We start from the raw sequence: 22,046 nt of genomic DNA on the forward strand, positions 1-22,046 counted from the left end.
TAGTCTCTCTTCTGGTGCTTGTGCATTGTTACTTATGCTTCGAAATATGACACTTCTTAATAAGGATTAACCTACCCACTGTTGTTGAGTTGATTCCGACTCATAGCAACCCTATAGGACAGAGTAAAAGTGCCCCATAGGGTTTCCAAGGCTATAAATCTTTATGGAAGCAGACTGCCACATCTTTCTTCCAAGGAGCAGCTGGTGGGTTTGAACTGCTGACCTTTTAGTTAGCAGTCAAGCACTTTAACCACTGTGTCACCCGGGCTCTAGTGAACCTAAATGATTGTTGGATTTTATGTATCTAAAGGTGTAAGGTATCAAAAATAAATATTTATATCTGTCAGAATTATGATCAAGTAATGCCTCCTGAGAAGCCACATATGAAAAGATCATGTATTTCCATATTTAAATGCTGTTTCTGGACTTCAAATTTAAGATTTCCAGAAGACTTTGCAATGTACAATAAAAGCAAATCTCTGGCTTCCCCATTTCTTTTGGTTAATCTCTGAATTTGAAAAAAAATTCAGTTGTTTGATTGATTCAATTATAATTTACTTTCTGCCATTCTTTGACACATTAGGTTGGCTTGTGTGCTCTCTGAAACCATTTATAGGAAGCTTAATGGCTGATACTGGACCATACTCATGTTATGGCTCCTACTCAGAAAGATTCAGTTGAGAAACAACAAATGGTCTCCACTCTTTTTTGTTTGAATTTCTTACTACTGGCTCATGGTACTATAGGGTTGATAACCCCTCACATGCTTTTCATTGACTGATGATCAAGTTTGCTCAGTTATTCAATCCAACATTTTAGACTTCTTTGTCTTCTTTTAATAAACTCTCAGGAATCAAGCCTTTGCTAGTGAATCAAATTAATGAAGTAAAGCAATAATTTAGATCAGGGAAGAGAAGTAAGTTTTGTCTGTGTTGCCAACTCCAGTCAATTGATGGGTAGTGACTGTCTGTAGGATTCTGAGGCTGCTTCCAGGCTCTGTGGGAAAAACACCAAGGTGATTATTCATGTGTAGAAGAATTTCAGATGGGTAGGAGTCAGCCGGAAGAAGTAGGGAAGTGAGGGGAGAGTACTCCAGGCAGAGGAGAAAGTGTGGGCAGAGGACAAAAGGCCTGGAAGAACATGGTGCATGAGGGAGGGAAGTGTAAGCAATTCAGGATCCCTGGAGCTGTAAGTTTCAAAATATGACATCGTGAGAGATGAGAATTTATAAAAACAGGCAGGATAATCTACTGTGTTCCATCAAGGGGCTTGGACTTGATCCAGCTGATCAAAATCATTAGAAGGTTTTATCAGGGAAGGGATGGGCTTGCTTACGTTAGGGTTTTAGATGGTCGTTTTGGTGATGGCTTTGAGGGAGACAAGACCAGAAGTAGGCTGACCTTTTAGGATATTTTTGCAGTGTTACAAGAGTTACATAATTTGGGCCTGAAAAAAGGCCATGCTAGTAGAGATGGAAAAGAGAAGTAAGGAAACATTCAGTAGGAAAACTTGCTGATGGTCAAAAATGCAGGAGGGAAGAAGCATCAAGCTTTGTGAGTCGATGGATAGTGAGCAGTATAGGTGAATGTTTTAAGAAAATATTTATAACTAAATGCTAACTATTTAGACTATAATATCATAGAAGATCTGAACTACCTATCTATTGGGCCGAGGTTTATATAAATCACTTTTAAAAAAATGCACATGTCCAATTTCTGAGGGATGCTAAAAAGCAAATTATACAGGGTGTAAGGCCAAGGCATGTATTTATCTTATGGGGACAAATTATACATATAACACAATAAGAAATAATAGAGTCCCTTATAAATAAAAATCGCAAAGAGAATAAGTGCTTTATGAGTACAGTGATGTTATTTATTGTCCAACTCAGGAAACTTTTCAGAGTGAGAGTCGGAGGGAGAGGGTAACATAATTAAAATTATTTTAACTTTTTAAAATATTTATTTATTGAACTACAACTACTATATTGTCCAGTTATAGAGTTATATAACATAATTCCTTCCAAAAACTTTTTAAATACTAATAATAATATTTTGTTAAAGAATGAAAAATTGAGGATGAAAAAAATGAAACCAGATGGGACACCAGAACAACAGGCATGAACTGTCCCTGGAAAACAGGAAGTATGGTTACCCTACTTATGATGTCAGAAATGGATTTTATGTGTTAACACCTGAGGAAATAGTTTCATTATCCCCTTTTGTTGTTTGTTATTATACTAGAGATCCAACAGTGAATGCACGGATGGTTCCTTCCACACCTGGGCTCACACTGTAGAGGTTGTTATGCAAACCTGTGGTTTCCATATCTCAGTTGCAATTCTAGCATCGTGCCTGCTATCATTGCACAGCAGGAAGGACTGCCTGGCACTGATTGTGATAGATTATTCTGGTAGTGGGGAAAGAGATGAGATAGAAACAGGCCCCAGGGATCTAATAGCTACCTTGTGCCATTTGTGCAGATCTGAAATGTCCAGGTCCCTCTTAGAGAAGAAGAGCTCATCAAGCCCCAGGGGGAAAATAATTGCATTTCAACTCTTTGAGTTTCAAAATGTTGGATTTAGGATCCCCCTCAATGATGATTCTTTATTTAAAACACATGGTTAGGGTGAAAAAGGCAAGCTCAGAACTTTGGAGCGTTTGGTCCTTTGGGGCAAGTTGGAATCTATTTTCTCATTAGCCCACAGCTATTCTTATAAGCCTTTTCCCTTGGTTATTTCTTTTCCTCTTCAAAAATAGTGGCTGTAGAGGAAAAAAAAAGAAGATTTTTTTTTTTTATGTCCCTTTACTAATCGGTTATCTTCCTGTTTTTTTGTATGAAGTTGTCAGAAAAACAAACACTTTGGAATCAGTCATATGTGCCTTATACTTTAACCCATTGCCATCGAGTCGATTCCAACTTATAGCGACCATACAGGACAGAGCAGAACTGCCTCATAGGGTTTCCAAGGAGCACCTGGTGGATTCAAACTGCCAACCTTTTGGTTAGCAGCCAAACGCTTAACTATTGTGGTACCAGGGCTCTGCCTTATACTTTAGGCATATTAATATCCCCTGAGTCTTTAATTACTCAAATTGCCTTATCTGGTTGGGAGTAATATCATGCAGTTTGAGGTCGTATTGTAGTCAGGATTAAGTGAGCTGTTCTAGGTAAAGTGCCTAGCCCAATTTTTGGCCAAGAAATGGCAGCTAGAATTATTAGAGAAAGAATAAGAAGTTTCATGTTAGTAGGACTAGCTTTGAACAAAACTGCCACGTAGGCTCCATCATCTCCCCTTTCAGCTTCCTCCCTACCCGTCTCCTGCACATACATACCCTGCGTAAACCATCCCCTATGACCAGTAGTTGAGGCTCTCATTTTGTCATTTGATTGCCCTTTTTTTTTCTGGTCTAGCATCTTCTGTTTTTGATTTATCTTTCCCATCTCCTTCCTTCCAAACCTCCCACTCTTGTGACCTGTGATTTTGCTGCCTGCCATATCTAACTTTGGAAAGGTTCCATTAATGTCATTTATGCCAAAATGTTAAAGATTAACATTGTTTTCATGTACTAGTCCTGCCAAGAGTTATTGTCATTTTAATGAAGGTCAACGTCATATCCTAAGAGAATAAAAATACAAAACTTAAGTCGGAGGCATCAGCAGTAGGAATAAAGAGATATTTTTAAAGAAAAAGAGTCAATGATAACAATAAAAATAATGAACAGCTAACATTTATTGGGTGCTAACTTAATTTTGCACTGTATTTTATATGCATTGCCTCATTTAACCCTGACAACGCATAAATTAGGCACTGTTATTATCTTCATTTTTCTGATGAGGAAAATGAAGCTTGGAGAGGTAAAACAACTTGCCTAAGGTCACATACACCTAGTAAGTAGTGAAGATGGTTTTAGAATTCAAGTCCATCAAACTGACCACCATCTCTTGCATTCTATCACTTATAGGCTAAATTTCCATGAGTGCAGGTATCTACTTGCTCTTACCATTGTTTGTTAGAACCTAATGCAGTGCCTGGCACACGGTAAACAGTCAATTAATAGTTGAATGAATGAAAGAATGAATGAACGAACACCTACTCTGCTTATATTCTCTCTTATTTTACCTCTCTGAGTTCACCTCTTGCCTGGAGGCCCTGCTTTGCACTATATTCCAAGAACTCTGAACTGCCTGTAGTCCTACATATAATGCTCTTCCTGACTTAATGCGTCTGTCACTCTTGTGTCTCTTCTGCTTGTCCCTTCTCATTCCCTGGAAGTCTCTATGCTCATTCTCATTTACCTATACGGGATCTCTGGAGTGATCTCACATGAAGCTTTCCATCACCTCCCATCCTCTCCCTTACTGACTCCTTCCCTCTTCCCACCTCCTTCCAACCCAGCCAGCATTGTTTCCACGCCTACCTCTTCCACCAGACCATGGTATTTTTGAAGGCAGATGTCTGAGATATTTTTGTATTCCTTTTTGTACCTGACATATTTGATATCTTTTTTCTATCTGATTTTTTTTTTTTTTTTTGTATTCTTTCAGCCTGGCCTAGTTTATAAGTTCTAAGGCGCCTATTTATTTTTCCCACATTTAACATCTCTGAGCCCTGGTGGTACAGTGGTTAAGAGTTTGGCTGCTAATCAAAAAGGTCGGGAGTTTGAATCCACCAGCAGCTCCTTGGAAACCCTATGGGGCAGCTCTACTCTGTCCTATAGGGTCACTATGAGTCAGAATCGACTCAATAGCAACAGGTTTTTATGGGACTGTATCTTCCAATTGATGAAATCTTGAAATTATAATTTATAGTGTTTTTTCTGACTTCTTATTGTTGTTAGGTGCCGTCGAGTCAGTTCTGACTCACAGTGACCCTGTGTACAACAGAACAAAACACTGACGGGTCCTGCACCATCCTCACAATCGTTGTTATGCTTGAGCCCATTGTTGCAGCCAATGTGTCAATCCATCTTGTTGAGGGTCTTCCTCTTTTTGGCTGACCCTCTACTTTACCAAGCATGATATCCTTCTCCAGAGACTGATTCGTCTTGAAAACAAGTCCAAAGTATGTGAGATTCACCATCTTTGCTTTGAAGGAACATTCTGGTTGTAATTCTTCCAAGACAGATTTGTTTGTTCTTTTGGCAGTCCACGGAATATTCAATATTCTTCACCAACACCACAATTCAAAGGCGTCAGTTCTTCACTGGTCTTCCTTACTTATTGTCCAGCTTTCGCATGCCTATGAGGCGATTGAAAACACCATGGCTTGGGTCAGGCACACCTTAGTCTTCAAGGTGACATCTTTGCTTTTTAACACTGTAGAGAGGTCTTTTGCAGCAGATTTGCCCAATGCAATGCATCATTTGGTTTCTTGACTGCTGCTTCCATGGGTATTGATTGTGGATCCAAGTAAAATGTAGTCATTGATAACTTTAAGGACTTAGTGAAACAAAAATAAGGGTTGATTGTCTCCTACAGCCAAGGACATCTTAGATTTAATGAAATGTAGTAATGGATATTAAATAAAGATTGTATAAATGAATAAAATAAAAGAATGAATGAATGAATGACATTCATAGCACTCCTAAAATTACATTATTATTCTTACTTGAAACCTAGCTGTTCTGCACCGCCGGTATTGTGGCAGACAAGAGTTGAGCATTATTTTTTATTCTGGGCTTCTATTGTAAAAGTAAGACAGATAGTAAACCAGCTCAAACTGGTTTCTTCATCCAATGACTTGACTCATGTCATACGCTTGTCTTCTAGGTGAAATTGACCTTCAAATTCTCTCCAAAGTACAAGCTCAATCTCCAGGAATTCATATCAACAATGAAGTTGTTGAACCAAGTGCTGAACAAATCACCAAGTACAAAGGTATCTGTAAGTTATCGTGCTACATGCCAAGTCTTATCCCAAAAGGCTTATCTCAAATTTGTCCCTTGAATCATTAATAGCATAGTTTATTGTGACGTGCTGTTTGTAAGCTTGTTGGGAGAAGAAACTAATTAAATTGTTTTCTTGGCAGACAAGACTAAACACCTCAAATATGAACAGTGAGTAATTAGACTCGTTTTCTTATTAACTCCTCATTTATCCCCCAGTAATATATACATACATATATATATATTCTTAGGGACAGAATTGTTGCTTTTTTTGGAAATATTTTAAAAAAGCCCCTGCCCTTAAAGAGCTTATGTTTAATGGGTTATGCCAGGAGTTGCCAAATTTTTTTTGGAAAGGGTCAGATAGTAAATATTTTGGACTTAACAGGCCTCATGGTCTCTGTCACCACTAATCAACCCTGCACAGGAACACAAAAGCAGCCATAGACAATACAGAAACTAATGAATGAGGCTGTTTTCCAATAAAACTTTCTTTATGGAAACTGAAATTTGAATATCATGTAATTCTCACGTAGCTTAAAATATTATTCTTCTTTTGATTTTTTTAACCGTTTAAAAATATGAAAAATGTTCTTAGCTTGATGACCATATGAAAAATGTTCTTAGCTTGATGACCATATGAAACAGGTGGGCCTGTGTGCAGTGGTTTGCTGACCTCTGGTTTACACAGTCACATCACCTATTTCATATCAACTTGCCATTGACAAGAATTACCAGTTGTTTCCCAGTTAAGACAAAGATCATGTGACCTATGTCTGACTAGGATTCTCATTGTTATTTCTGATTGGCTGTTTAATCTCTAATTTCATTTAATGCTAGAAAAAAATCGGGATGAACTCTCTGGTCTCTCAGAGCTGCATAAAAAAGAAAAATGTGCTTTATATCTGTTATGTATATAACATTGATTGCATTAAAATTCTAAATGGAAATGGGTTCCACATTTGCAATTAAAATTGATGGTGTGCCACCTCTTCTCTGTATTTTAGAGCTTGTAGCCAAGACATCAAACCTTGAGAACATAAAGTTTACGTGGCATAAGGAGACATCGTCTGAATATCAAAATAGAATGATGGAGAAAAAAGAGCTTCAAAAATGGGACATTATTCATATGATTCAGGTAAGAACTATTTATTATAATATGCTCCCAGAAAGGAGACTTTTCAGAAATATGTATGAAGAGTGCCTCAAATTCTAACTTTTAAAAGAAAAGTGAGTATCTTCTGATTTATAATTTTGTAAGTAAGCATTATCTGTCCAAATTAAGGATGAAAATTATGGTAATACTAATAGATTTTCTTTAACTTTCAAAGGCCAGTTTACTCAAAATAACTCCACAGTTACCAATTTTTTCAATGTTGGCTTAATTAATTTTTCTAGGATTGAAACCTCCTGGATAGATTGGAGAATATTAAAGTTATAACATATCCTAGCACAGTTCTCTAGTACCATTAATGGTCCAGAGTTCCTCTGAATCCCCTTGCTTTTATCTTTCCTAAATGGCCTGACTAGTGTACATATGGCAGAAGAGGCAAGTTAGATGACTCAACAGGTCAATAAGTTTTATTGAGATCAGCCAGTCATTTGGTAGGTACTCATTTTCATGGTTTAGCACTGACTGACTAGCTAGTGCATTCCTTGGGAAGGGCGGTGACTACTGACTACAGGCATACCTCAGAGATATTACGGGTTTGGTTCCAGACCACCACAATAAAGCAAATATCACAATAAAGCAAGGCACATGAATTTTTTGGTTTCCCAGTACATATATAAGTTATGTTTATACTATAGTCTATTATATGTGCAATAGCATTAAGTCTAATAAAACAATGTACATAGCTTAATTAAATACTTTATTGCTAAAAAATGTTAACCATCATCTGAGCCTTTAGTGAGTTATAATCTTTTTGCTGGTGGAAGGTCTTGCCTCAGTATTGATGGCTGCTGACTGATCAGGGTGTTGGTTGCTGAAGGTTGGGGTAGCTGTGTTAATTTCTTAAACTAAGATAACAGTGAAGTTTGCTGCATTGTTTGACTCTTCGTTTCCCAAAAGATTTCTCTGTAGTATGCGATTCTGTTTGATAGCATTTTACTCACAGTAGAGTTTCTTTCAAAATTGGAGTCCATCCTCTCAAAACCTGCTGCTGGTTTATGAAATAAGTTTATGTAATATTCTAAATCCATTACTGTCATTCCAAAAATGTTCACAGCATCTTTACCAGGAGTAGATTCCATCTCAAGAAAACACTTTCTTTGCTCATCCATAAGAAGGAACTCCTCATCCGTTAAAGTTTTATCATGAGATTGCAGCAATTCGGTCACATCTTCAGACTCCACTTTTAATTCCAGTTTTCTTGCTATTTCTACCACATCTGCAGTTATTTCCTCCACTGAAGTCTTGAACCCTTCAAAGTCATCCATGAGGGTTGGAATCAACTTCTTGCAAACTCCTGTTAATTTTGATATTTTGACCTCCTCCCATGACGAATGTTCTTAATGGCATCTAGTATGGTGAATCCTTTCCAGAAGATTTTCAATTTACTTTGCCAAGATCAATCAGAGGAATCGCTATCTATGGCAGCTATAGCCTTTTGAAATGTATTTCTTAAATAATAAAACTTGAAAGTCAAAATTACTCCTTGATCCATGGGCTGCAGAATGGGTGTTGGGTTAGCGGGCATGAAAACATTAATCTCCTTGTACATCTCCATGAGAGCTCTTGGGTAAGCAGGTGCATTGTCAATGAGCATTGTCAATATTTTGAAAGGAATCATTTTTTTCTGAGCAGTAGGTCTCAACAGTGGGCTTAAAATATTCAATAAACCATGTTATAAACAGATGTGCTGTCATCCAGGCTTTATTGTTCCATTTATAGAGCACAGGCAGAGTAGATTTAGCATAATTCTTAAGGGCCCTGGGATTTTCAGAATAGTAAATGAGCATTGGCTTCAACTTAAAGTCACCAGCTGCATTAGTCCCTAACAAGAGAGTCCCACCTGTCCTTCGAAGCTTTGAAGCCAGGCATTGACTTCTCCTCTCTAGCTATGGAAGTCCTAGATGGTATCTTCTTCCAATATAAGGCTGCTTCATCTACACTGAAAATCTGTTGTTTAGTGTAACCGCCTTCATCAATTATCTTAGATCTTCTGGATAACTTGCTGCATCTTCTATATCAGCACTTGCTGCTTCACCTTGCACTTTTGTGTTATGGAGATGGCTTCTTTCCTTAAACCTCATGAACCAACCTCTGCTAGCTTCAAACTTTTCTTCTGCAGCTTCCTCAGTTCTCTCAGCTTTCATAAAATTGAAGACCATTAGGGCATTGCTCTGGATTAGGCTTTGGCTTAAGAGAATGTTGTGGCTGGTTTGATCTTCTATCCAGATCACTAAAGCTTTCTCCATATCAGCAATGAGGCTGTTTTGCTTTCTTATCATTTGTGTGTTCACTGGAGTAGCACTTTTAATTTCCTTGAAGAGTTTTTCCTTTGCATTCACAACTTGGCTAACTGGTGCAAGAGGTCTAGCATTCAGCCTGTCTTGGCTTTTGACATGCCTTCTTCACTAAGCTGAATCATTGTAGCTTTTTTTTTTCCAATTCTCAATCTCAATAATTTTATTAAGATATATTTCACATACCATAATATTAACCCATTTAAAGTGTACAATTCAATGGTATTTAGTGTATTCACTGAGTTGTGCAACCATCACTATTATCTAATTTTGGAACATTTTCAACACCCCCAGAAGAAAGCCCATACTCATTAGCAGTCACTCCCCATTCTTACTTCCTACCCATTCCCACTCCCTACCCCTACACCCACCCAAGTCCCAGGTAACCACTAATGTACTTCTGTCTCTATGGATTTGTCTATTTTCAACATTTCATATAAATAGAATTACATAATATGTGGTCTTTTGTAACTGGCTTCTTTAACTTAGCATAGTGTTTTCAAGATTCATTTATGTTGTAGCATTTTGATTTAAATTGAAAGATGTGTGACTTTTCCTTTCACTTTAACACTTACAGGCCATTGTAAGGTTATTTATTGGCCTAATTTCAACATTGTCATGTCTCAGGGAATAGGAAGGCCCCAAGAGAGGGAGAGAGATGGGGGAATGGCTGGTCAGCGTTGCTGTCAAAACACACACAGCATTTGATTAAGTTCATCATCTTATATGGGCTTGTTTCCTGGTGCCCCAAAACAATTACAATAGTAACCTCAAAGGTCACTAATCACAGATCACCATAACAGATATAATAATAATGAAAAAGCTTGAAATATTGTGAGAATTTCCAAAATGTGACACAGAGACATGAAGTGAACACGCTGTTGGAAAAATGGTGCAGACAGACTAGCTCAGTGCAGGGTTGCCACAAACCTTCAATTTGTAAAAACGAACATCTGCGAAATGCGATGAAGCAAATCACATTAAAGAGACGTATGCCTGTAGATGGTGTGGAGCCATGTTTCCAGGGACCACTGATATTTCTGGATGTTGTATGGGGAATATAGGCTTTAGATGTTGGCTACCATCAGAAGATGTACATGTTTTAGAAATACCACTTGGTTAACAATAAGATGCTCCTTCTTTCCTCTAGTCCACAGCTATAGTCACCCCAAAGGAATAAACTTAGAAGAAATCAAAGGCAGAAATGGCTTCAAGATTGATATATCCAGGCAATCCTACATCACAGCTGCCTTAGCTGACAAAATCTTTTACCTATAAGAGAGTACTTCACACCGTCCTGCAATCTGTGATACTTCTCTATTAAGCTTGTTTTCCCACCTCCTCAGATAACTATTTCATACCTCTTGTCTCTCCTTACACCTCCTGCAATCCCTCCCCGACCATTCAATCCCAACTGATGATTTCATTTCATAATGTATGTGAAAATAGAAAATATCAGACAAAAACACTTCTTCCACCTTCCAAACTTACAAACATAGCTGTCCCTATACCGATCATCTCCTTCTTTGATCTTATTACAAAAGCCTCTCACCAAAAGCCATTCTCTCCGCTTAGGCTCTGGATCCCATTCTTCTCCCCATTATAAAAAGCTGCAGCTTCAGGGTTCTACTCTTTTCTCCTACTTCTCTCAAAACATCCATGTTGTTTCTTTCTTTCTTACAGCAACTCTGCTTCCCTCTGTATTACTATTCTATTCTTTTCTCTCTCTCTCTCTTCTACTATACCATTTTTATGTGCCATGTGTCTGCCTCTTCATTGCTCCTAATACTCTCATGACCTTCTTTCAAATTAATATTTACTGTCAACTATGGAGAATCTCATTGTCTTTTAGATCAAATTTCAGGTGTCTGCTATAAATCACCTCCTTTTTTTTTAGCAAGACCATGTCTAGATTATTGGCTATCTTATTGATGAGCTGCGTTTGGGTAACTATCTGTGGTCCCCATAGTGGACAGCATGGAGGGAGATGGTAGTAAATATGGTACTGAGGCAGAATGGGCCACAGGCAGGAAATTTTATTTTATTCATTCATGTGAGGGGGGCATAACTTAAGTTGTTTTCCCTTTATGCAGTGACATCTATGTTTTAGACATGTTACACATAATACTGAATTCTTGTCTAAAAGAGATGAAGATGATATATAAGAAGTAAGTGTCTGTGGGGATGGATTCCAAAGATGCAAGCCCTTAGGAAAATTTCCCACTTCCAGTGCATAATTCCAAGCTCTGTCTGTGTTGGTCTTTCTCTGTACTTCAGCAGGGATTGGTTCAGAGTTATTAAAAATGGATGAGATGACCCCTAGTACTCAGTGACCAAGTATGTAATCTCATCCTTCATCCAGTCCAGTTTACTAGAGAATATGTCAACAACAGAGCCTGCCACATTTCCTATGATTTAAAAAAAGCATCTGTGAACATATGGTGAAGCTAGTGCAAAGGGTTTAATTTTAAAGCAACGTTCCATGAAATGGAGTCTGTTTTTATGGTGCCGGCACCATTTTCTCCCAGAAGAACTACAATTCACAAAATACCGAGTAGGCATAGAATCAATGCCCCATGTGGACTGGAGACTGTCTCCAGCTATAAATGTCTGTGTTACTGAAGCCAGAAAGAGTAAATCTAAAGCTGTTTGGCTGTAGCTGGGCAAATACCGCAGTTTTCTCTTTCCCCAAATATTTTCTCACATCATTATTCTATCTCTTTACAAGATCATTAATTTTTGAATTTCTTAAGTGCTTTGTTGGGTAAAAGTCCTCTCGACTTGAAAATCAAACTTTCTAGTAAGTATCTAGTCCAAGCAACAAAGACATCAACATAGTGAAGTTTCTCATTTCTCTTTTCCCTCGTTTCTAGATGCTGTATTACGTAAAAGACATCCCGGCTACTCTGAAATTCTTCCATAGTCTCTTAGCTACCAATGCTTTGATCCTAATTATTGTTGTGTCGGGTAAGTTATTCTCATTCAAGTCTGAATTTCAAAAAAGCAATAGTGCATGCGTACATGGATTCATGTGTTCGAAGATAGCTGGTATATTTCATCTTCAATATGAAATTCTTGACCTCTGGTCATATCAATTGATTTTCACAATATTAGGAAATTCATTCACAGCAAGTCTCAATTTAGGGGTCTGGTGAAATTACAAGTCTATTTACTTCTTTCTCTTGGGAAACTATGTCTTTGTCTTCTAGATATGAACCCTTTATATATAACTTAGAACAAATGTTACATATGCAACATTTTCATTTTTAAATTTTCATTTGTTTTGTTTTATTTTCCAAAGAAGTCATTTGACCATGTCATATTGCTTCCAGTGGCATGGAAAACATCACACAGAGAACATGAGTAAATATTTTTAGAAAATGAAACATTGAAATTGCTGAGTTCTTTCATTCATTCCTTCTTTCACTCAGCAATTTTACTGACTGTCCACCCAGTGCTAGGCTGGTTACTTATAGATATATAACCATGTCTTTCTTCCTAAGCTTGTATCAGCCCCATACTCAAAAACCTAATGTCACAAAATTCATCTGTTTATGAATATGAGAAAGAGCTTCAAGGGTGGCAAACATGGTTGTTGCTCGTGGTTCTGGGGTTGGACTCATGTGAAAGTCTGGCAATAGAGACCTCTGATATACAACCTCCTCTCCAAGGGAACATTTTGATATATTATTTTTATCTCTAGTTAAAAATCGCATTCATATGGGAGAGGTCTGGCTTCTTGTTTAGAAGGGTTTATGTGAACTGGATCCTTCTTACTAAGTTCTCTCTAAAGAAAGACTCAGGGTAAAGCACTTTGTACTGCATTTAGAAGTACAAAAATAAACTTAGTTATCAACATTATAGACAATCTATTCTTGATCATCTGCATCAATAACACAGAAAAAGTGTCTGTCTCTGTCATCAAGTTAGTGTAAGCTGAACGTCCTCAGGTCCCCCAGTCTTATGGGCTCATGTTTAACTTCTAAAAATCCGAAATAAATGACTTGGAGTCCTCACCCCAAGTAACTTGGGTAGTCCACCTCCTCCAGATTACTCCTGAGTATTCCTGCATGTCAGGTTTACATGCTCCTGTTGGTTGCCAGTCACTGTTTTCTCGAAATTTCTGCTCCCAGTTCAATTTTTGATTCCCTCTCTCCAAACCTGGCGTGTCCTGTTGCCACTCTTTCTCTCTGCTACAAGCGTGAACATAGTCCTACCTCCTTTATTCCCCAAAGTACCACTTGTTGCTTTGGGGAAATATTGAGGCCTGTGAAGAGGAAGAACAGCAGAGAACAGAACTTTGTGACAATATCCCACAGCCACTGTCTTTTCTGACATTTCTTTTGTTTGGTCTGAGCCCACCTGCCTTGGACCTATAATCACAACTTCTTCTCAGACCTCCCCTATAACTTCTTTAAAAAAAAAAAAAAAAAAAAATCAAAACCTAACCCGTTCCTGTTGAGTTGATTCCAACTCAAAGCAACCCTATAGGACAGAGTAGAACTACCTCATAGGGTTTCCAAGGAGTGCCTGGTGAATTTGAACTGCTGACCTTTTGGTTAGCAGCCATAGCTCTTAACCACTACTCCACCAGGGTGTCCTCTTAGGTTAGTGCTTTTTCAAAGATGCCAACTTCTCCACTTTGTTATAACCAGTTAATAAAACCAGTTGCCATTGATTCGACTCTGACTTATGGCATACCATGTGTGTCAGATAGCGTAGAACTGTACTACATAGGGTTTTCAATGGCTGATTTTTTAAAAGTAGATTGCCAGTCTTTGCTTCCAAGGCACCTCTGGGTGGACTCAAACCTCCAACCTTTCAGTTAACAACTGAGTGTGTTAACTATTTACACCACCCAGGGACACCACCTTGTTGTATAACCAAAAAACAAACCCGTTGCCATTAAGTTGATTCCGACTCTTTCTCTCGAAGAGTGCCTGGTGGGTTCAAACCACTGACCTTTCAGTTAGCAGCTGACCGCTTTAACCACTGTGCCACCAGGGATCACTTTGTTATATAGAAAAACTCATTGCCATCAAGTCGATTCCGACTCATAGCAACTCTATGGTACACAGTAGAACTGCCCCATAGGGTTTCCAGGGAGTGGCTGGTGGATTTGAACTGCTGACCTTTTGGTTAGCAGCCTGTCTCTTAACCACTGCACCACCAGGGCTCCACTTTGTTATACAGAACAGTTTAATTCTCTTTTGTTCTATCTCTCACCTAAATAAACCTGTGTACCCATGACCCTGTCTTCTCAAACAATAACACATTTCCTGAGATGAATCCTGTTGTATACAGTGTATACAAGTGGCTGCAGTTTCCTTTTTTAAAAATAGCAATAATTGCTTTGTTGCATTAATGAAGTCAGTACAAATACATGAGCAAGTTTTAGAAAAAATAGATCAAACTTAGTTTTCAACCCTGGAAACAAATTTAATCACAAGAAATCCTCAGATTTTTTTTTTCCCCATATCAAGTTCAGTCAACATGTATAGGAATGATCCACATTTTTATTAATTGCTTTCGTCATTTGATGGTGTAGCTTCAAATCTGTTTGCCAAACTAGTCTGTGGGTAGCAAATGAGCTTGAGAAAGCTCCCCAGGTCATTCTGAGGTGCTCCATCCACTTCTGTTCTCACCTCTGTTTAAGAAACATTGCCCTAGCTTGCCTCTTCAGCCCAAAGGCCAAACTGAAACATTTCTTAAATTGAATATAGCCGTAAAACTCGGAACATTTACACCAACATGGCTCACATTGTGTTCTGTTTTTATTAAGTTTCTTGCAGTCACTTTCTAAATAGAATTTGCTTTATAATGACCTAAAAGTGAAGAAACTTCTTTGTGTATTTCCTTTGTTCAGGATAATATTGTCTTCTATAGCTGAGTGCTCATTACAAGCGGATTCAGAATAGCCTAGAACTATTCATGAAATTGGAGGTCCTGGGTAGTGCAGTTGGTTAAGCGCTTGGCTGCTAACTGAAAGGGTGGTGGTTTGAGTCCACCCAGAGGCTCCTCAGAAGAAAGGCCTGGAGATCTACTTCCAAAAAGATCAGCCATTGAGAACTTTATGGAGTACAGTTCTACTCTGACTACAGTGGGTCGCCACGAATCAGATTCAACTTGATGGCAACTGGTTTATTCAAGAAATTGAATTTCTAAGAGCAGTCATCTAGCCAACATCTCATCTGGGTAGAGTCCAACAGTATGTCTGGATCAACATCTTGCTCCAAAGGACCATCTTAAATATGCCACGTAGCTCTTGTCTGCCCGTCTCAGTCAGATACTGACCTGTTACCAAAGTGACAAGTTATCTCCCTGAATGGAGTGAATCACTCAGTTATTTGAGCACGATATGTGCACTCAGTTTTGAAATTTATTATAGGATAATGACATATGGAGTCAGTTTCTAGATTTAATTACGCACAGCCCCTAATTTGGCCACAGTACCATCTATGTTCAGCCATATTCAAAACACAGCCTGTGCTCCCAGGCCCCTGTTGGCTGCACAGAATAGCCCTTATGTAGAGCTGGTTCATTCACCTATTACTAAGCTCCTGCCATATGCAGACACTGCTAGGCTCTGAAGGTTGCAAAAGTGACTGTTAATTTTTCCTCTGCCTGGAAAAGGCTCCTTGAGAATTCAGACTTGTAAACAAACACTTTCAGCAATGTGCTCAGTTTCTTATCAGAAGTATACCGGGAGTTTAAGGAGAGTTCCTGGATGGAGGGGACTGTGACTTTCATCTCTATTGAGAAATCTTTGTAAAGGCTTTGGTATCCAGAAGGCACTCAGTAAATGTGTTTTAATTGAAATGACTAATAGTTTGTAAATTCAGAACTACAACTAGTTCTTAAAATGCATCCAAAAAAAAGACCATGGCTACATGATGAATGTGAAATCAAAGAATATAGAAAGTTTTGGAGATTTGCAAATGGGTTTAATAAAGAGGAAGAACGAGCTTGATAACGAAGGCACACATATTCTGCCTCTCTCTCTCTGTTCTCTGTCTCAGACACACACACACACACACACAAACGCAGACACACACGTGCTGCACACAGAAATAGCCAGACAAAAACAATGCAGGATAAGCAAGTAAAACTAATTAGAAAAAGAAAGGGAAATTAAAATGAGAATTAAATGACACCCTTTCCTGGTCAGCCTATTAGAATACATGTTCCTTGAAAGAAGACAGCCTTTTCTCTCTGTGCCTGAGTATCCATTACAGAACTAGTCCAGCTCAGTAAATACTCATTTAATGATAATTAGCAGAGAAATTTCTGATTTTGAATGTAAGAGAGATTCGATTTGAGAATTAAAAAAGAGAATTAAGAACAAAAGCGGTGGACTTTTTTGTTTTGTTTTGTTTTGAATGAGAAGTATCCCACACTAAAACAATGCTGGCGGTGTATTTTTTGCAAATGTAGCAGCCAGGCATTAATTGAAAGAGTTGTTTATTAAATTGCAATCCATCAGGTTCAGGGAGGTTAGTCAGAAGGAAATTACTGAAGTTTTCTGTCCTCTCCACTTACCTGACTAAGGAAGAAGGCAAATGATGGTGGGTTGTTTTTAATTCAGTAGGAAAACCAGAATCTTGTGTATAGCGTGTTGAAAACAAAAGTCACGCCATATGTTGTGCCCACCGAGAGCTATTACGGTAATGCATCAGTCAGAGGGTAGATAATTGCTCAGCTCAGAAATGACATCTAGTCACAGAACACTAACATTAGCAAATCTTCTGCAATTAGTGTTTGGTTCTTTATTCTCTGCCAGGTTAAAAAATAATAATAATAACAGAGCCTCTCCTCAACTACTGAAATGTTCATTTTCTTGCAGAATCTTGTTTATAGGCAAACTTATCTGGGAAGACAATCCGCTGTCTTTGGAATAAAAGATATTTTAATACATGCTTACGATCTTCATTTTTTTCATTGAACTGAGGTTTTATTTTTTCTGTTTCAATCCAGTTCTACCTTCTCCTAGGGCATATTCTGCAGTTATCATTCCCTCTTCCGAAATCTTAGAACGTTAATTATTCAGGCTATTTATTAATTGCCACTTGCTGCCTTGGTCAGGCTCTTGTGTTAAGTGAAATCAGGGGACTTTATCCTAATCCATAGATAGGGGTTAGGGTTCTTTGAGCCTCCTTTAATTGTATACAGAACTGTGTGGGTATGTTATTATACGTGTACTTTTCTGGGGGAGTCAAACATTTTCATTAGATCACAGAAGAGGTTTGGGAACTAAAAAAGCTGAAGCCTTGAAATCTTTACTTTTAATCCTGGAAGCACATGGAAAATATAGGCTCTTTCTTGTATTGCTTTGCCCAAGTCCAACTTAATTTCCTCACACCTAGTGTTTACTATGTGCCTGTTAATCCTTGCAGCAAGTCTACTCTCAATCCTGTTTATACATGATAAAACTGGGGCACACACTCATAAAGCTAGCAACAGGGAAACCCAGGCTTCACACTAGGGCAGTCTGGCTTTACAGACCATATTCTTAATTATTACACTGTACTGACTCTATGTAACAGCCCAGGGTTACACGCATACTTTAGAAGGTCCATAAGTAGATGTTCATTTGTTTTGATTTGTTATTATTATAGATTTCTGAACATCAGGTTTGCTTTTACATTTCTTCAGACTACAACCAATGGAAGTACATTAGCAAATGAATTCCATATAATGTTAATTTATTTTGTAAACACTTACTATGCATCTGCCACGTGTTTAGCATTGTGCAACGATGCCCTTGAATTATCTCATTTAATGCTTGCAGTTGCATTTGAGGTAAGTATGTTTATTTCCATTTTTGTTATTGTTGTTGTTGGGTGCTGTCGAGTCGATTTCATCTCATAGTGACGACCCTGTGTGACAGAGTAGAACTGCCCTGTAGGGTTTTCTAGTCTGTGATCTTTAAGGGAGCCTCTGGGTAGGTTCAAACCTCCAACCTTTCAGTTAGCAGCTGTGTGCTTAACAATTGCACCACCAGGGCTCCTTATTCCCATTCTACAGATGAGAAAACTGAGATTCTGAGAGTCTAAATGACAAGACATTCACATAGTATCAGGAGAAGAGTTCAGCCCTTTTCTGTCTCCCTCAGATGCTGTGTTTCTTAGCCACTACGCTGAGTTTTCAGTTAAATACAAGAGTCATTGCTAAAGCATCTTCAGTGTCATGTAAAGTTGGGGACAGAATTTTTTAGGAATCAACCTAGTTATTGGCAGTCCAAGGCAGCACTTTGTAAGTGGTGTATAGGCATGAGAGGTTACCTCCTCCACACACATTGGCTTGAGTAAATGGTCATTGTATTTGCTATGCTCTTTCTTTCCATTTCATTTTTCACTTAGATCCTCTCCTTTGAACTCCAGACTAATATAGACAACTGTTTTCCTCACATTACCACTTGAATGCCCAATGGGTATGACATATGTACATTTCTAAGACCAGACGCCTGCTGATCCCTTCAAAATTGTTCAACCTCCATTCTTCTTTGCTAATGACACTTCTTTCTTTCCAGGTGCTCAAGCAAAAAACCTTGGCATCATTGCTAACTGTTTTCTTTTTCTCAAGTCCTACATCCAAGTTGTTGGCAAATCACATTGGATATAGGATCATATCTGTAAAAATTCCAACCACTTCTCAACACCAAGCTCACTGGTCCAAATTACCTTCATATATCACCCAGATTATTGAAGTAGCCTTTTCACTGTTCTCCCTGCTTCTGCCCTTATCCTCTATAGTCTATTCTCATCTGTGTAGTCAGAGTGACCCTAATAAAATACGTCAGGTTATGTCAGTCTAATGCTGTGCTGTCCAATAAAAACATACATGTGGCTATTTAAATTTAAATTAATTAAAATGAAACAAAATAATTTAGTTCCTTAGTCACACTAGCCACATTTCATTTGCTCCAAGGCCAAATGACTAGTGACTACTATATTGGACAGCACAGATATAGAACATTTCCATCAGTCCAGAAAGTTCTATTGGACAGCACTACAATGGCTTCCTATCTCACCCCACATGATCTGGCACCCCATTCACTCCCATACCACCCACTCAACCTCATCTCCTTTCACTCTCCCCCTTGCTCACTCAACTCCAACCTCACTGGCTTCCTGGCTAGTTCTTAAACATGCCAAGTGTGTTCCTGCCTCAGGTCCTTTGCAGTTGCTCTTCTCTCTACCTGACATGCTCTTCTCTTTGTTACCTGCCTGGTTTGCTTTGGGGTCTCTACTCAAATGCCACATTAATACAGAGATTTCCTCTGGCCATCCTGTATAAAACACCAACTCCATCCACAACCCCTGGCACTCCTGTCCCACTTACCCTGATTTGTTTTTCATTAGCACTTATTACCATCTGATATATGATATATTGTTTATTTGTTTAATTTTCTCTCTCCCCCAAGTCCTTGAATTGAGCTCCACAAGCATATTATTTTGTTCATTGCTGTGTTCCAAGCATCCACTGTTCTGACTGCCTGGTAAATGAAGGCAAGAATAAATGAAAGCATGAACTTTGTTCTATTGCACAGAAACCAGTGGCTGGGACAAGCTGTGGAAAAAGTATGAATCTCGCTTACCCAGGGATGACCTCTGCCTCTATGTCTCATCATCCGACCTCACTCAGATGCTGGACAACTTGGGGATTAAGTATAAATGTTACGACCTTCTGTCCACCATGGACATATCTGACTGTTTTATTGATGGCAATGAAAACGGTGACTTGCTTTGGGATTTTTTGACAGAAACCTGCAACTTTAACACAACGGCACCCCCTGATCTCAAAGCAGAAATTATGAAAGATCTGCAAGAACCTGAATTCAGTGTAAAGAAAGAGGGAAAGATTTTTTTTAACAATAATCTGAGTTTCATAGTGGTTGAGGCATAAATATCCATCAGAAGAGTATATTCAAAAAATGTATTTTGAACAATGCTGATCAGCCATTTATTTCCATATTAAAATTGCAAGTGTGTCCCATAACATTGTAAATAGAGCATTGTCTCATATATGTGAAAACGTAGAAATTTCTTGGACTTCCATATGGAATTGTATGTGATAACTGCTGGTCTTATTTCATCACTTTTTGGGCAAGGACAACACATGCAGGCCAAATCGCCACATAAGTTGGAATAATGAGACAACTGTCCTGGTTTACTGACAATAAAATCCTTTCATTTGCTGATTGTACTGGAATTTCCTTGAATACTAATAAAGTATATGTCTATTGATACTTTGAATACTAACAAATTATATGTTTATTAATTTTCACCCCTTTTGGGAGGAAGTATTTGTCTTTGTATATCATTCTTTTTGATTTCCATCTTATTTTACTGATCATTAAGAGTGAGCACTTTAGCATATTCCAGAATTAACCCTTCTCATGCATTGCCATTTCCTACCATTTTGTTTTCTCTTTTAAATTTATCTATGACTTCATAGTACTTTGTTTGTTTATTTGATATACCCACATTTTTCTATTCTATTCAGCCAAATATTGTTTTTTCCTTTTTTTAATTTCTTGGTTTCTGACATATTTTAAAAGGTCTTCTAAAACCAAGATTTTAAAATGCCAGTAAGTTTTCTCATGATAATTTTATGGTTTCACTTTAAAAGAAATAAATCTTTGACATGCTTGACATTTATGTAAGTGTAAAGAATGAAATTGATAACAAGTTTTTCCCCAAATCAATAGCCAATTGTATCAACATGATTTACTGAAACAAAATACACTGACATAAAATACTCCTTTTAACATTTACTTAATTTCTAGAAAAACTTTATTTTGCTATAGTTCATTATGTTGGCCTGTCTATCTATTTCTACTTCAAGACCAAGAATTATCTTTGGGCAGTAAGATTTCAGGTAATAATTGAAAACATATTTGATGTTCTTTGTTTGTTTAAAATAACAAATATCCATCGTTGTTATAGGGGCAGTGGTGGTTCAGAATTCTTGCCTTCCATGTGGGAGACCCAGGTTCAATTCCCGGCCAATACACCTCATACACAGCCACCGCCCATCTGTCAGTGGAGGCTTGTGTGTTGCTATGATGCTGAACAGGTTTCAGCGAAGCTTCCAGACTAAGACTAAGAAGAAAGGCCTGGCAAACTACTTCAAAAAAAAATCAGCCAATGAAAACCTTGTGGATCACAATCGTCGGATCTGTTGTGTATGGAGTTGCTATGAGTCTGGGGCTGACTTGAAGTCAACCAACAACAAAAACAACCATATCATTCTTATAAGAAAGTCTTGTTGTAGGTGCTGTTGAAGTGATTTCAATTCATAGCAACCCCGTGTGACAGTATAGAACTGCCCCATAATGTTTTCTATTTTCTAGGCTGTAATCTTTATGGGAGCAGATTGCCAGGTCTTTTCTCTTGTCGAACCACTGGGTGGGTTTGAACTGCCAACCTTTCAGTTAGCAGCCAAGCACTGAACTGTTGTGCCACTAGGGCTCCTTTTATAAGAAAGTACAAAAAAAAAACCCTTTGCCGTTGAGTAGATTCTGACTCATGGCGACCCTCTAGGACAGAGGAGAACTGCCTCATAGGAAACCACCGACCTTTCCATTAGCAGCCGAGCGCTTTTAACCACTAAGCCACCAGGGCTTCTTTATAAGAAAGTACATCTCTTTAAATAAGTGAATAATTATTTAAATAATTTGTTTAATAA

General features: G+C 38.1%; 1 protein-coding gene across 1 annotated transcript in view; it reads left to right on the plus strand.

Moving 5' to 3' along the window:
- HNMT (histamine N-methyltransferase) overlaps nucleotides 1–20,852 on the plus strand; it is a 48,728-nt gene extending 27,876 nt beyond the window's left edge. The window contains exons 3-6 of the mRNA XM_004375100.2: nucleotides 5,773–5,880; nucleotides 6,896–7,026; nucleotides 12,230–12,323; nucleotides 19,906–20,852. Coding sequence (XP_004375157.1) covers nucleotides 5,773–5,880; nucleotides 6,896–7,026; nucleotides 12,230–12,323; nucleotides 19,906–20,261 — 689 coding nt within the window. The 3' untranslated portion in view covers nucleotides 20,262–20,852. The remainder of the gene's footprint in view (nucleotides 1–5,772; nucleotides 5,881–6,895; nucleotides 7,027–12,229; nucleotides 12,324–19,905) is intronic.
- Nucleotides 20,853–22,046: the final 1,194 nt, after the last annotated feature.

The sequence above is a fragment of the Trichechus manatus genome, unplaced genomic scaffold (genome assembly GCF_000243295.1).
Source record: "Trichechus manatus latirostris isolate Lorelei unplaced genomic scaffold, TriManLat1.0 scaffold00033, whole genome shotgun sequence".
Lineage (NCBI taxonomy): Eukaryota > Metazoa > Chordata > Mammalia > Sirenia > Trichechidae > Trichechus > Trichechus manatus.